Source organism: Haliotis asinina, chromosome 2 (assembly GCF_037392515.1).
Source record: "Haliotis asinina isolate JCU_RB_2024 chromosome 2, JCU_Hal_asi_v2, whole genome shotgun sequence".
NCBI classification, from domain to species: domain Eukaryota; kingdom Metazoa; phylum Mollusca; class Gastropoda; order Lepetellida; family Haliotidae; genus Haliotis; species Haliotis asinina.
In genome coordinates, this window is record NC_090281.1 from 28,605,804 (window position 1) to 28,621,889 (window position 16,086).

The window sequence follows — 16,086 nt, forward strand, 5'->3', positions numbered from 1 at the left end:
TTGATTCGGAGAGAGTGACATGCATGGTAGGTCATGTGACTGATTTGTGCAAATGCACAGGCTAAAGGGAGGCTATTTGTGGGTGAGTGTTGATTTTATGTCCTCTTTGATGAACAAACTTCAAGAGAGTGCTCCACTGTGTTCTGATAGAAGGAGACAAGCATAATAAGCATGAGTCAGGATAAGTATAAAATATCAATTTTAATCAGAAAATTACATGCTTGCTACTATTTCAACACCAAAGTCTGGACGACAGAAATCCAGATATTTGGATGTTGAGTTATCTGGATAATTTACTCTTATTTACGCAGAAACAAATGTGTCCGAGTATCTGGGATCTCACTGAATGACTATAATAGGGTTGTCAGATACGGACAATCTTAACCAGGATCACCATTTGTAGGAGTGTAATGGGTTAACTGTAAGAGGACCATCATGTTGATCAACTGCAGTTGCTACAAGTTCATTGAGTGTGTGGAAACGTGTTATCAATACAACTTTTAGTATGAGTAATGGTTCTCTGAATGATTATCTAAATTGTGTTTGTTTTCTGTATTTGTGACGGACAATGATATGATCACGAAAATTAGCACTGATGTGTATGATTTGGGATTGTTTGTCTTTAAACGGATAAAACATTGTCATGTTTCTGTTACAGACAAAGAAGAGTGGCAGAGGTTGGTTTGGTGGTTGGTTCAATAAGCCAAAAAATAAAGATATGCATTTGCCAAAGGATGACAAGCCATCTGTAAGTTGTAGTTGAAAGTTTGTCACGTGGTTGAGAATATGGTTGAAAGTATGTATGTCACAATGTTTATAGTATGTATGTGACAAGGTTTACGGCATGTATGTCACATGGCTGAGTGAGTGTCACATGGTTTGAGTATGTCACCTGGTTGAATATATATGTCACTTGATTTGAGAGTATGTCACAGGGTTTTAGTATTTGTCACATGGTTGAATGTATATATGTCACATGGTTTTAGTGTATGTCACAAGGTTGAATATATATGTCACAAGGTTGAATATATATGTCACATGGTTTTAGTATGTCACATGGTTGAATGTGTATATATCACTTGATTTGAGGGTATATCACATGGTTTTATTGTATGTCACATGGTTTTAGTCTGTGTCACATGGTTGAGTGCCTGCATTTGTTGTGGAAACAGTTTGACATTTCACATATCCCAACAGAGAAGTTACCATCCGTTATACATTATGCAGATAGTTTGGGATCCGGTCAGCAAGAAATGGGTTAACACAGATGGTGATGCAGAGGAAGAGAAGCCAGCTCTACCACCCCCCAAAGACACAGAGTTGATGGGTAAGTACATGTGCTGCTTGTTGGATGTTTGGGTATGTTACCTGTGAGTGAGTGAGTTTCATTTTATGTCGCTTTTAGCAATGTTCCAGCAATATCACAGTGGGGACACCAAAACTGGCTTCACATTGTACTCTTGTGGGAAATCAAACTCATGTCTTTGATGTAACAAGCGAACACTGAACCACTAATAACAAGCGAACACTGAACCACTGAGCTACCCCATCATCTGGGTTGGTTAGATGATTTGGGGATTGCGAAGGGACACTGAATTAATGGGGGGACCATGTTGTAGGTTGTGTGTGAATGTGCTAAGTATGTCCATGGAGACGAGGAAGAAGACTTTCCTTTTCCACACTTACACAATATTGTACAACATATACCTTCCACAGTAGCCCATGTTGGTCCATCTCTGTGTATATACACTGGAGAGGACCCAGCTGATACATGTTTCTCTGCTGTAGGCAACTCTACTGGACCATCAGCCATTCCTGCCGCAGCCCCCTCTGCAGCAGGGTCCACATCAGCTGGTGCCCCACCCCCTGGCAATCGCTTCTCTAGAAGCAAAGGACGAGGTAAGGCCTGTAGTTGATGCAGAGTTTAGTAACCATGGTTAGAGTGCTGAACGGCATTCAATTACCATGGCTGCAGTGTACAGTTCAACCTTGTGTTGCCCTCATGTACAATATTGCACAATCATCAGTTACCATAGTTGCAGTGTTTTTGTTACAGAACAACATCTGTTAGTTTGTAGAGCTGTCATTGTCCACAGTATGGCCCACAATGCTACATTGTTAATTATTAGGAGGACATTCTCACAAATAAGTTAATGCTTCTTGAAAATATTTGCCATAAAGTTTTGGTATTGTTTTGCCAGCAGTTGCTCCACAATTTGAAACTTTCAGTTTAAAATTGAAGGTTCAGAATTCAGCCATTTTCATGTGTCATCTCCATGGTATTTTAACTGTGACCATACTTTTTCAGATTATGTATTTGTAATGCCTGCTTGATATTTTCAGTCATGTGTATGCATTGCCTTACTTTGTGATGTTTTGTCATCTGAAATAAACAATCACTGCTAGCTCTACAAAAGCTTGTCTAAATAATGGAACTGACAGCTCTGTAAAGTTTCACAGTTAACACAGTCATGACAGCCTACAGACGGGCACGCCTCATACACCCACAACTGACAGCCTCCAATATGCATGTGTCAAAGTATGCAGAGTACTGACAGCCTACAGTAGGCACTTCTCATTAACCTACAACTGACAGCTTCCAGTATGCTTGCGTCATTAACAGTGTACTGACAGCCCAACAGAAGCATGTCTGATTCACACATTACTAACAAACTACAGTAGCCAGATTTGATTTTAACATTACCCACACCCCACAGTGTGCATGTCTGATTAAGAGGTTACTGACAGCCTACTGTAGGCACATCTAATTAAAACAATACTACTACTAGCAACCCCACAGCTGTCAGGTGATCTAGGTAAGTTGACATCCAGATGTTGACAATGTTGATCCACTCACATTTGTATGGGACGAGTTAGGGTTTGGAGGACTAGAGTGCGTTTGCACATTTGCTTTTGTAGAAGTAATTCTGCATGTACTGGATTAGTGAAGGTGTAATACACAAACGTCACAAGACTTTTTGTGGTTTGGTAGTTTTTCTTGAATGTACATGTAAGTATGAAAACATATTAGAAGACACAAGAGAGGAGCTCTTGTTCACTGTTCATGACCAGTTAAGATCCATATATTGCAGATTGTTCAGAAAAGATGCCAGCCTTAGTTTTTAAAAGATTGTTCTTCAAACCACAAACTTTTTATCATTAAATAATTTGTTCCTTTTGTGGAAAAAGAACAGCTACAACAAACATATGAGTGGTCTGCTTGTATGAATCTATTGTCAGTGGTTAATGCTCACTTGTTAACAGTCCTGCAGTATCCAACCTTACTAGTCCCAGTAGATGGGACTTGGGGTGGTGAGTCTGGTGAAAGTTCTAATTCTCTGGCTGGTATCTGTAGATAGGACCTAGATGAATGGGCCTGGTGTTAGTTCTGCCTCTACATTCTGGGTGATATCTGTAGGTAGGACCTGGAGGAATTGATCTAGTGTTAGTTGTGCCTCTTCTTTCAGGGTGATTTCTGTTGGTAGGGCCTGGATGGTTGGGCCTAGTGTTAGTGTTGCCTCTTCTCTCTTGCTGATATCTGTAGTATAGACATGGATGGGGGTGCCTGGTGTTAGTTTTCGCACTTCTTTCATGATAACTACTCATATTTTCTTTTTGTTGTCCTCACATGCTTTAACATGTGAGCCCTGCATTAGTTTTAATGCAGTGATTCGCGGAATTTTTACTTGTATACAGTAATAAGAAACATTTCAGTGGATTCATAATGATTCGATCGTACTTTCTATAACAGAGCAGAAAAGAGATCTCAATTTCATCTTGAGATTTTCACAAATCTGACCTCATCTTGTACATCACCTGTTGTCTTAATCCTCCTGCTCCAGGTGCCCGGAATCAGTATGTGGATGTCCTGAGCAGCAAGACCACACCAGCAGCATCTGTTCCAAGCACCTTGTTCAATGTGATGCCACCAACAGCGACGGCTCCTAACACATCAGCACAGATCTTTAATCCCATGGGCAGTGGTAAGTGTCAGTAGCTTAGGAGGACTTTGCAGAGGCAGGGTGGTATTCAGGGCTCTACTGGTCCTTTTGTGGGGACTTTCAGCTCTTGGGTTTTTGCTCATGCTGAAAATGTGGGATATTGCGATACTCTTTATGCGTTGAGGTTTGCAATATATGTGGAATTCATTGAATTTGTATACTCATCGAAACAAATAAAGGAACATATGAAAGGACATGTTCCTTTATGCTTTTCTAACTTTTCACACACAGGGTAATACAAAGAAAGGAAACCTGGAAAAGAATATGGTACCACTTTTGCTTTCATGTGTTCCCTTATTTGTTTCAATGAATATATTACTCTGTTTCTGAATATGCTGGTTAAAGATCTAGATCCAAGTATTGTAACATGTGATTCTGTATCTGATAGGAATCTAAATACCCAATTTATCATGGCTTTTACACTATTGTGTGTCTCTTGAAGCTTGGTCATCTTTTACAGTGGGGCACGCTTACTGTGGAACAGTTATAGGCAGAAGTTCTAGTCTGTGTAATATGATTATCTTCTGTATTTGTGCATTGTCAATTATTCTCTTTTGCTATTTTATGCATTTATGATATTCCTTCATGCTGTTGTGATTGTTCCATATTTTTGCCATAAATAATTGAATTGGAACACGTTTGGATGATGACTGAGAAAAACAAGTTGGTTGGTTTGTTGATTGCTGATGCACTCAGCAATATTCTAGCTATATAGCAACTGACCGTAAATGATCGAACAACAGCACGAGCATCATTCTATGCAATAGGGATATGATGACATTTGTCAGCCAAATCAGTGAGTCTGACCACCAAAACCTGTTGGTTGCCTCTTATGACAAGCAAGGGTTACTGAAGATGAGTTCTTACATGTGTCTTTACAGGTTAGGAAAACAAGTGATGTAACAGGGAGACGATATATCAGCCAGCTTCAGGTTCACCTGCTTTATTCATATGTTTCTTCTTCAGGCTCAACTGAATCTAGTCAGCCAGCAGTGCCAGCTGGTGGTGAGAGTGGCCAGAACAATCTGCTGGAGCCTCCATCAGGGGAGGTAAGTCTGTCACTGACCAATAATTTAGCTACAAGTTGGCTAGTTCTTTAATTCTAGTTACAACTTTTTCTGCATGATTTAGTGATGTTTTTCCTTTGACACAATGCAGGATGTTTGAATCTGAGGCCTTCATTGACTTTTCTGAAGTGCTGTATTACTGCAACAGTTTTGTGTGTCAAGGTTGAACACAACCTGGACTACAACCTTGATGTCTAGGTCCCGGTGTGCTGGACATGTACCTCATGGTTGACTGCATCCTTGAACACAGCCTGGACTACAACCTTGATGTCTAGGTCCCGGTGTGTTGGACCTCTAACTGAGGGTTGACTGCATCCTTGATCACAACCTGGACTACAACCTTGATGTCTAGGTCCTGGTGTGTTGGACCTCTAACTGAGGGTTGACTGCATCCTTGATCACAACCTGGACTACAACCTTGATGTCTAGGTCCTGGTGTGTTGGACCTCTAACTGAGGGTTGACTGCATCCTTGATCACAACCTGGACTACAACCTTGATGTCTAGGTCCTGGTGTGTTGGACCTCTAACTGAGGGTTGACTGCATCCTTGATCACAACCTGGACTACAACCTTGATGTCTAGGTCCTGGTGTGTTGGACCTCTAACTGAGGGTTGACTGCATCCTTGATCACAACCTGGACTACAACCTTGATGTCTAGGTCCTGGTGTGCTGGAAATGTACCATGTTGGACACTTGTTGACTTGTGGTTCCTCCCATAGTGTGTTGTACTCACACATCAGAGACGAACACATGCTGACTTGTGGTTCCTGCCATGGTGTGTTGTACTCACATCCTTAGGGTGGGGCACCTGTTGACTTGTAGTTTCTCCTACTGTCTGTTGTACTCACACATCAGGGACAAACACTTGTTGACTTGTGGTTCCTGTAATGGCTGAGTATATGGCTTTGTTGAAGGATTTATGTTGAGGATATGCAAGCGGTTTGAAACTTTAGATCTGAGATTTCCATAACAGATCACAGATTTCTTTGTTATTTGGAATATAAGAATTTTATTCCATGGTTGACACAGGTAGATTTCTCTCATATATATGACACGACTATGTGCCTTATTGGAGTTGTAATATTGTTGAGGAGGCATACCATGACATTCATTCAGCCCCTCAGATGTATGATATTCTAGACATGTTGTATAGCCATATCCTGTTTCAACTACTCTCTGTATTGTTGCAACTTGTTCCATTGTTCCTTTCTGCAGCCACAGCAGCAGCTGTACAACAACAGTTATAGTGTCACGGACAGTCAAGTAATTGCTAACTTTTTCCTTGTAGAACACTTCTTTTCTTAGATTTACCCAATCTGTGATGATCTTTAGTGAGTTATCTACCTCAGCAACCTGCAAACCCAGCAACACAGGGCCCAGACTGTTGACCCACCTGACACTAAGCACAAATTGCCACAGTCTGTTGCTTCAACCCAGGCTCTGGTCTGTTCCACCCAATCCATATATTACACTACAATGCTTTGTCTGCTGCTCAACCACAAAACCACAGGTCACAAACTGTTGCCCCTCTAGAAACCAACATTAAGGACCTAGTCTTTTGTCTCCTCCAAATGCCACAACTACAGGCCCCAATCAGTTGCTAAACCCCTAAACTGCTAAGCTGATCACTACAGGACCCTTGTCACCCAACAATACAATTTTCTTCCCACAGACTTTACTTGTCACATCTTCCTACAATCCTCTGTTCTAATATGTCCCTTTCATGGTGCGAGTGTTCAAAGCCAGCCATTAAATGTTTTGTGTGATACATCAACACAAGACCCCGGCAGTGGAGGGATATTTGTGGTCCCACATTTGCTTGTATCAGTCATGTTGTATCTAAGTCGATGTAACTTGTGTTCTGATTAGACAGAAGAAGGGACATAATTTATGTTGCGATTTTGTTGTGTTAAGGTATTTTCTGAGAACAGAAAGGATGACTATTTGTAGGAAGATATGACAAGTAACCTCTATGGGAAGAGGAGGAACAATACAGGCACCAGCATCTTTTCCCACCCCAAACCAAGTTCCAGAGGCTAGAACCAAACCCTTTACAATCCACTGGGGAGGTGATATCAAGCCCCTTGGATATCTTGTCAGTACAGCTGTATTTGTTTCTAGATGCCTGAGTTTTAGATTGGTTGTTCTCATCTCCAAATAGACATTAGGTTACTCGTTTAACTCTTTCTTTATTTTGTACCTACGAGCAAGGTAGAACTCATTGTCATTTCATTTTCATCCATTTTCATCATGTGTTGTGTTCTTTAGTGTGGGTTTCATCTGCAGGGAAGGTGCATCTGGCAGCTGTCACCTCACATGTCTTTTTCTTGATGTCAGTGTTCATCCTCATGTAATAAGATCAGTGTATTGGGGCACACAACTGTGAACAGTGTGTATTTGGGCACAATAAGATCACTGCATCCGTGCACATCATTGAGATCAGTGTGCCTTCGGGCACATCACTGAGATCAGTGTGCTTTGGGGCACAGCTGAGATCAGTGTGTATTAAGGCACATCATTGACATCTGTGTGTATTCAAGGAACATCTGGGTGGTCTATGTGTGTTAGACCCACTACTTTGAAATTTATATGTGTATCAATGAAAAATATATATGATGTGTAATGTGTAATTGACTAGAGATAGCACCAAGGCTTCAGGATAATTGTTGGAAATATTTGGTCATAACTCTGAATGAATGGTGCCAAGACTGAAAATACCCATGACAACCACCCAGAAATGACAGCTGCCAAACACCATTGTCTCTATCATCTTCATGTTTTGTTTTGCTCATTCGTTTGCATGCCTTTGTCCTGTGATTAGATGGTGCTTTCATAGTTGTTGAGTTTCTGGCATTGTGTTTCGGATGTTTTGTAATCTTTATGATGGCAGGATGGGCAGGTGAAATATAAAGTATGAGCAGTTCAGTTTGTAGTCACTGGAATGAATTTTAAAAGAAAAATCTAATGTTTTCTTATTGGTAGGTGTTGCCTGACTGGAATTCCAAAGTCAAACATGCTATATACGAATGATTACTCCACAAAATTGTAAGGAATTTTGTATGATAATCTGTATGGACTCAAATTAGTATCTGTAGTGTAGTGCTTTGTAATTCTGGGAGGTTTTCTTGCAGTTGTCGCGATCAAGTTCTATGAGTTCTCTCTCACGGGAAGTCCAGCAGTTTACGACCCAGGTAATATGTCTGCCAAAAGGCTGACTGTGTTGTACGCCTCGTATCACACACTGTGTCGTAGTGGTCATCTGTAGACACTGGTTACTAACAACTTGTACCACTCTCCTACTGACTGGTCAATAGTGTCATGTATACTGCCTGTGTGTATAGCTATGTAACTGTACTTGGCTCCTCCAGGGGAATGAAGTTGATATCAGGATATTTAATAGTGTAATTGTTTTTGTATTACCTGACAATAGAATAAACCAATTCCAAAGATTAATATATCCCTTGGAAAATTATACAGTATTCAGTGCCTAAAGATGAATAAGCTGTGAATGGTGTAATTGTTTCAGTGAGGTTAACAGAACATTGTGTTAAGTTGTCCTAGTGACTATTCAACCAATCTTTAGAAAGAAAAATTTGTAGCCATTTTATAAGAGATAAGAGGTTTGTTTACTAAAGGGAGATAACTCTTTAGGCCTCAGTGATCTGCCATGCTTGTAATGGTCCGAGATTGTTAAGGCATAACATTAACTTAGAACAGGCTTTTGTTACCAACTGAAGTTTCCCAGCTATTAAGTATATACACTGTAGATTTTAAACTGAAGCCGTATATTGTGTTGGAGGATATGAAGCCAGACATACTGAAATTCTGTTAATAACAGTGACGTTGTTTTTCTAACTGCTACGTTTTCAACTGCCCAAGGTTCAGTAATCTTTTTTCCTTCAAAGACAAAAAAACTTCTATTAAATAATTCAATTCTTGACAATATATTTTAGGAAAATTTGTTTTTCAGGTACCTGTAATCAGCCAAAGACCAAATGTTTTTAAACAAAGAAATTGAAAGCAATGCTATGTACAAAGTACCTGTCTTGTGAATGTTAGTAATCATTGGATTGTAAACCTAAAGGGGAAGTGAGAAGGAGGCTTGTGAGCACACTGATTATTTGATTGAGGCATGATACTTGGGCCTTGGCAGACTCGGAGGCATGAAGTGCATTGATGATATAAGTTGTGTAGATATTATGTAGTACAAAAGACTGTGTTGTGTTTTCAAGGATGATGTTCAGGACCATGGAGCATCACTGTATTCAGCCTCCAGCCCTGTATCTTGGGCAGTGGGATAACCTAGCCTATTGGTTAAAGTGTCTCATCACGCAAATACCTGGGTTCGATTCCCAACATGGGTACAATGTGTGAAGCCCATTTCTGGTGTCCCCTGCCATGATATAGCATGAATATTGTTAAAAGTGGCATGAAAACCATACTCATTTACTCACTATAGTATACCTGTCTGTCTCTGCTAATGTAATCACTAACACCAGGCAGAGACTGGGAGGATGTTTGTGTGGTAGTTGTAGTTTGCATGTCCAGCATGGTGTCTGGTTTGCTGTCACTGTCATCATCTCTCATTCATGTCCTCATGTTTACCTGCATCATATCTTCACATAAACTGAATTGCATCTAACAGTTTTCATCATGTATGTCAACATATACCCAACATATCATCATGGACACAGCAGGTGTTCCATACATTTTTCACTGTTTCGTTTACATAACTGAGGGTTAGTGTTATAACTTACTTTGACCAGTTATATCCTTTGAAAACCACATTGAGCATGAGGGGATTTCTGGCAACCTATGGTTATATTCAAAGCAACCCATGCTTGTCCTACAAGGTGAGCAAATGGATTTAGGGGACGGGTTGTTTCAGTGACTTCATTTTCTGCAAACCGTGTTGGCTTGCTCGCAGTATCAGTCACTTGATTATCTGCTCCTGACATAGAGAACTATAGCATTAGTTATAGTTGGTGGCTTATCTACTGTCACCAGACTGATTGGTGTTAGTGACCAGGGTTCTGTCCATCCATGCTGAATTCTATTTCTGAGACCAGTTTGTATGCTCTTAAACGTTGGGTGGTTGACCATGACATGATACACATCAAGTGACATAATGTTCTTTATTGTAGTATGTACAGATCTGACAGTGTGGCATGTTATCAAGCATATGTTTGTTCATGGAGCACGGTAGCATGTTGACATGGCTGTTGACATACATGAGTTTGCAGTTGCAGTAGAAGCATGCTTCACCATTACTATCAACAGTAACAAAATTGTCATCTTCATTTACATTGACGTCATCATCATCACCCTCATATCCCTCGTTTCTATCATACTGTATTCTGGTGTAAAACATATCTTACAAACCTGCCGGTGTTTATTTGCTATCGTGCTATATTATTAGCATATAATGGTGTTTATGCCAAGTACAGAGCGGAGAAGGCTTATACACTGTATGATGTCTGTATTCTGTTAACCTGGACCCATTTGCCAACACAGTTTCATTATTGGAATGACCTACCCTACTTAATCTATCTACAAGAGCTCTGGTATTATCCTACTCCTAGAGCACAATACGTGAAGCCCATTTGTGTTGTCCCTTGATGTGATATTGCTCGAATATTGCTAAAAGCTGTGTAAAAAATAAACCGGTGTATATTTGCTATAAAAATAAACTCACCCACTCCTGCTCTCAAAGTTGAAATCATCCATCAAAATACGTCATCAGCACTAATTTTCATTAAATATAGAGTCTAGGTCCCAAGATGCGAATAGCCGGATGATTGTTCTGTTAGTAAATTTATTTTTGCTCCACTTCATAGTTATCCTGGTCAGATGGATGTGTTGTAAATCCAGACTGTCATTGTTTTATGTCTAAATTTGGCATTGTGCAATTGAAATTATGTTCAGAATTAATCTAAGTGTGTGAATAGATCTTGGGGAATTGAACATATTAACTGAAGATGTGGCACTCTGGACAATGGAAGATTTGGACACACTGTATATGTCATCTGAATCAACTGTCAGATAGGGAACAAACCTACAGGAGGACACTGAAGTAGCTGAGAGGTTCTTTAACAGCCAGACATGGATTTTATGAGTGCTTCTCCATGTATTTCATGATATCTCTTGTCACAGGTCTCCATTCTCTGGTGATTGTGGTGATCCTTATCTGCGTGGCAAGGTTCATGCAATTATATGACCTAGGAGTGTGTAGCATTGGTGGTTTGAGAGACTTTGTTGGTCTTAGGATTTTTACTAGTATTCAAAATTAGGTTTATCAGTTTTGTTGAACAGTTCTACATTGACATGTGTACTTCTAGAAGCGGGATATGTCTCACAGTGCCTCCAAGTACTGAAACTTGTAATGACCGAAAGAAGAATATATATTACAGTTGTCCTTCAGCAACTGCTTTTCATAAGAGGAAGCTAATGGGATGGACGGTCAGGGTCATTGACTTGATTGACACATGTCATCATATCACATTTGCATAGATTGATGCTCATACTGTTGATCACTGGATTCTCTAGTCCAAACTCAATTATTTACAGACTGCTGCTATATATTTGTAATATTGCTGAGTGCAGCTTTAAGCAAGAAGCCACCTGCTGCTACTATGCATTATATTTATATAATGCCTGTCACTATCTCACTCCCTATTCCTTCCGTCACTGTACACAGTAGGGAACCCTGTACTGGTGTGCAGATAAACAAGAGCTACGACAATATGTGTACCATTTTTGTGATACCTGTTAATGTCACCCTGTGTGTGTTTCAGACGGACTCTGCTCCGGGTTCCACTTCCAACCCAATCCTGTTCAACCCTGCCCAGTTTCAGGGTGCACAGCCCCAGGTTCAACAACCTGCTGCAGCAACCAACAGACCTCGGTATGGTCAGCGGAGACAATACCCAAAGTAGACATAGAACTCATGGAGGCATTTGAACACTACCAAACCATTAAACTTTGTTAAAACATCAGTGCCGAAAACACTTAAACAATACCCAAAGACTACCTTTGAATGCGGAGGTATGGAGTGAGTGATTCAACGATTGTGGAATTATCAGGGGGATATAAAGTTTAACTTCCTGCAACTGCTCATGGTTCAATCAATAGTTAGTTTTGAAAACAAAATGGTTCCAACATGTATCATTTAAACAATTGTAACCGTATTAGTTCACTTTCGCCAAAAATCGACAGAAATGAGATGGTGATGTTCTTGACCAATTCCTGTATCAGGTGACTTCCTGTTGCAGGTCACTTCTAGTTTTTTGTCACTTCCTGGTGAAGGTATGTTATTGTTCCCAGTCATATTCTATCTCATGTGCCCCACCCACCTAATGTATTCAGCCATTATAACCATGTTCCCAAGACTACAGCTAAAGTCTGATAATGACTCTGAGGGGTAAGTCTCATTCATGTTATAATTCACCAAAACAGAACTGATCTCGGACTATCTTTCACTGGTCCCATCATAGTAACTGACACCTTGCAACCTGTATCTAGTCGACTGCTGCCCATTCCAAGGACGTCGTCATTGCATAAGGATCCACGACAACTGTCTCAGGCAACAACCATATGTTCCAGAATCTCCTGCTAGACAGCGCCTCAGTGTGTGAAATAGTTACCCATGAGCAAGATTACGAGCATGTTAAATTGTTGCCATTTCATTAGAACAGTCACAAACCCTCAACCACCAACTAGTAACTTCACTAATTATACTGCAGGGTGCTTGTTAAAAGTGTACTTAATATTTCTATTTTTCAAAAGTGTTCAGTTGATTGAATATGCTAAACATGAACTAATATAGCAACACTAGCATCAGATCATTTGTTACAGGGTAACATAATCCCAATTATAATATACACCCATCTTTCCAAAAAGCATTAGCATGAGCTGAAGATACAGTTTTGAGAAGAGAAGAACCAATTCAACCAATTCACACGCTGATTACATGATTACAGGACAACCATCTATGACGATCACGTTCTTATGTGTAAGGGGCACCCACTCCATAGCATTAAACACGTGCAATGCCAAGGTTTAAGAGTTATCTGCCCATGTTACCGTTGAATTTTGATCTGAGTCGGAAGATATGTTTGTGTCCTTGTTGTCATGACGATCTCTGGTGATAACGTCTGGGGATATGTACAGTAGCACTCACATTTAGAAAACTTGACTGTATGGCTGAGCAGTGTGAATGTATGTAAGATGATCGTCCGTGTTGTCTTTGTGTCAGTGGATCATCTGTGTGCTCAGTGATGACTACGTATAGGAATTTACTCTGAGAAGCATCCACATCGAGGGCATTAACGTTGAATGTACTATTTGGTGATAGAGTGTGTGTTTGCCTTTGACAGCCAAACATGCTTTTATCTGGGTGTTAATAGGCGCTCTGTCTGTTGCAAGTAGAAAAGGGAAGCGGTATTCATTTAGCTTAAGGATGTGCTGCATCTGGTGGAAGACGCAATTCTTGTGACCCAGAATCAACCGGGAAAATGGTCGGTTTCTGCTCCATGTTTCTGCTGCTGGCTCCTGCATTTCGTTATACTGGAAGCAAGTTTTACGATGTTAAGATTAACTTGTAACTTAGTTTATGGTACCTGTATTCAGTACAATAACAGTATATTCAGATGTCGGTGTGCCTTCGAGATACGTCACTCCAAGCTGAAAGCATTTGGAGAAGTTCTGTTCCTGTTTGGCTGCATTTAAACTAGAGATCTACAAGTTATATGTGATAACCAGTGGACAATCGTATGAATTTATTACCATGCATTTTGATGATTCGCTGAAGTACTGTTTAAAGAGAATACTAAAGACGCCTATTTTGTATTGATTTATAAGTATGTACGTCCCTGTTGCGCGGCTTGTTGATTGGAGCTGTGTGGAAGATGAGGACGATTGAGAATGATGAGTTTGATGTTCTTGTGCCATTGGTTAGTAGCGAGACCTCACCTTGTGTGTGTATATACTTCACGACAGAGTTGGTGAAAGGTGTTGTATGTCCATGTACGTGGTATATTCTGTATGATTGTACATGGTATTTTATGTACATTGTGTGATTGTAAATGTTAAAGTGTTTATATTGAAAAAATTGTACAGTATTGTGAGGCTTATTCAGATGATATTTTCATGTATGGAAACCAATACACGTGGTGAGACAGCTTCAAGCACGTGTTTCAGTCCTGACTCTGATGCGGCATTAAAAGCCGGAACAATAGACAGACAGGAAAATTAGGTCAAACTTTTCTTTCATGTTTTCTGAATGAATAAATGCATTAACCATTGTTGGACCTGTAGGTTACATCCTTGATAATCCAGTGAGAAGTATCTCAATTTCAGTAAGTACCCTGAACCCCGTTTGACACCATACAATTGTTCATAGTCCCGATTTGAAATATTCCCTACAAATAGAAGCCGTCCAATCAGATTGCACTTAAGATCGACTTAAAACCTGTGTAAAGTTACCGATTAGCAGAGTAGATTGTGACATCTCTTCCAAAACCTAAAACCGCAAATCTACATATGGTTTCTTCTAAAAGTAAGCTTTGGCAGGCAATCCGTCTGACGTTTGCGCCAAAATACTGTGGATCTGAGATGCGCTGGGTAATCAAGGATGCACATGGGATGAAGGTGTACACATGAGATGGTATAAGCATTGACTGTTAGCAGAAGATTCACATACCGGGCACCTTGACCGATTGGTGACAGGGATGAACCAGAGATGAAGATCATGTGTGACAGTGCAGACTCTACTGCACCGCAAAGCACCAAGGCTAGAACACGATCTCAGATGTTCAAAAACGTACCGATGATACGATCAAAACTTCACGATCTTGTGCCAGTGTACAAGAGCCTGGACCGATCACGTGTGTTCACACTAGTTTTCATGAACATGTCACAAGGTCCTACCGTGGCGGTGGGATAGCCAGGGTTCGCGTTCAAACGTCACGCCAAAGACCCGGTTACGATTCCCCTGATGGGTACAATGTGTGAAGCCCATTTCAGGTGTCCCCATACGTTATACTGCTTGGAATGATGCTTATAGCGGCGTGAAACTATGTCCGCTCACAAGGTCCTACACTACTGAAAGAAGTTGAGGACAAACCAGTTGAATATTACCTTTGTGTCATGCAATGCCGATACATTGTTGCAGATTAAAGGCACTGCGTGACTGCTACAGTAATATGAAATAACGGTTAGCCTGAACTCTCTAGTAGTGTATTGTTACTAACATCGGTGGTTAACGTTGCCACGGTGAGTGTGAATAAATCCTGATAGGTCAACGCATGGGGACTGATAGGCTGAGTGCACGTTAGACTTGCTCGTATGAGGAAGGAGTGTGTGAAGAGAGAGTGTACATAGGGAGAGGAAGTCCGTGGTGTATATATTGTATATTGACTGCTGGTTCGAGCGGTATATTTTGTATATTGACTCCCGGATCGAACAGTGGAGTATGTGATAATGCATCTATATTTATTAGTGTAGAAGGATTTGTTGAAATATGTATTACGCCTATTTATTCCATTTGTATATTTTGTCAGATTCTACCATTTGTTACTTTGTCCTTAGTTTCTGTGTGGGTAGTAGCCTTGTACACGCCTGTGAGAAGTTTGTTGTAGCACAGATTTAACTGATTCTTGGTGCAATTGTGTTTTCGAGAATTTTATCAATCTTATTTCATTAAATGAAATATCCAACCAATACACACTCAACCATTTTTCATTACGACTGAATGTCTCTGTCTTTATTGGGGAATGTGGGGTGGCAAAACGGGTACTGTGTTTGCCAGTTGCGCTCGATTTCTTGGCTTGATTCCCACACACCTTTTCTGTGTCTGGAACCTGTTCATAGTGTTCACGCTGTGGTGTTCGTGCGGGTTAGATTTGGTCTTCAACAACCCATGCCTGTCGTATGAGGCGACTAACGAAATCGGGTGGTCAGACTCGCTGACGTGGGTCACACATGTCATCGGTTCAATCATTTGGATCGATCCTCATG

General features: G+C 40.5%; 1 protein-coding gene across 5 annotated transcripts in view; it reads left to right on the plus strand.

The window, feature by feature from the left end:
- Positions 1-15,813, plus strand: part of LOC137273529 (protein transport protein Sec16A-like) — a 39,597-nt gene extending 23,784 nt beyond the window's left edge. For 3 of the 5 annotated variants that reach the window (XM_067806254.1, XM_067806256.1, XM_067806258.1), the window contains 7 exons: positions 659-748; positions 1,228-1,327; positions 1,789-1,899; positions 3,843-3,983; positions 4,968-5,050; positions 8,202-8,261; positions 11,865-15,813. In XM_067806254.1, coding sequence (XP_067662355.1) covers positions 659-748; positions 1,228-1,327; positions 1,789-1,899; positions 3,843-3,983; positions 4,968-5,050; positions 8,202-8,261; positions 11,865-12,005 — 726 coding nt within the window. In that variant the 3' untranslated portion in view covers positions 12,006-15,813. The remainder of the gene's footprint in view (positions 1-658; positions 749-1,227; positions 1,328-1,788; positions 1,900-3,842; positions 3,984-4,967; positions 5,051-8,201; positions 8,262-11,864) is intronic. The other 2 variants (XM_067806257.1, XM_067806259.1) reach the window with 1 other exon arrangement.
- Positions 15,814-16,086: the final 273 nt, after the last annotated feature.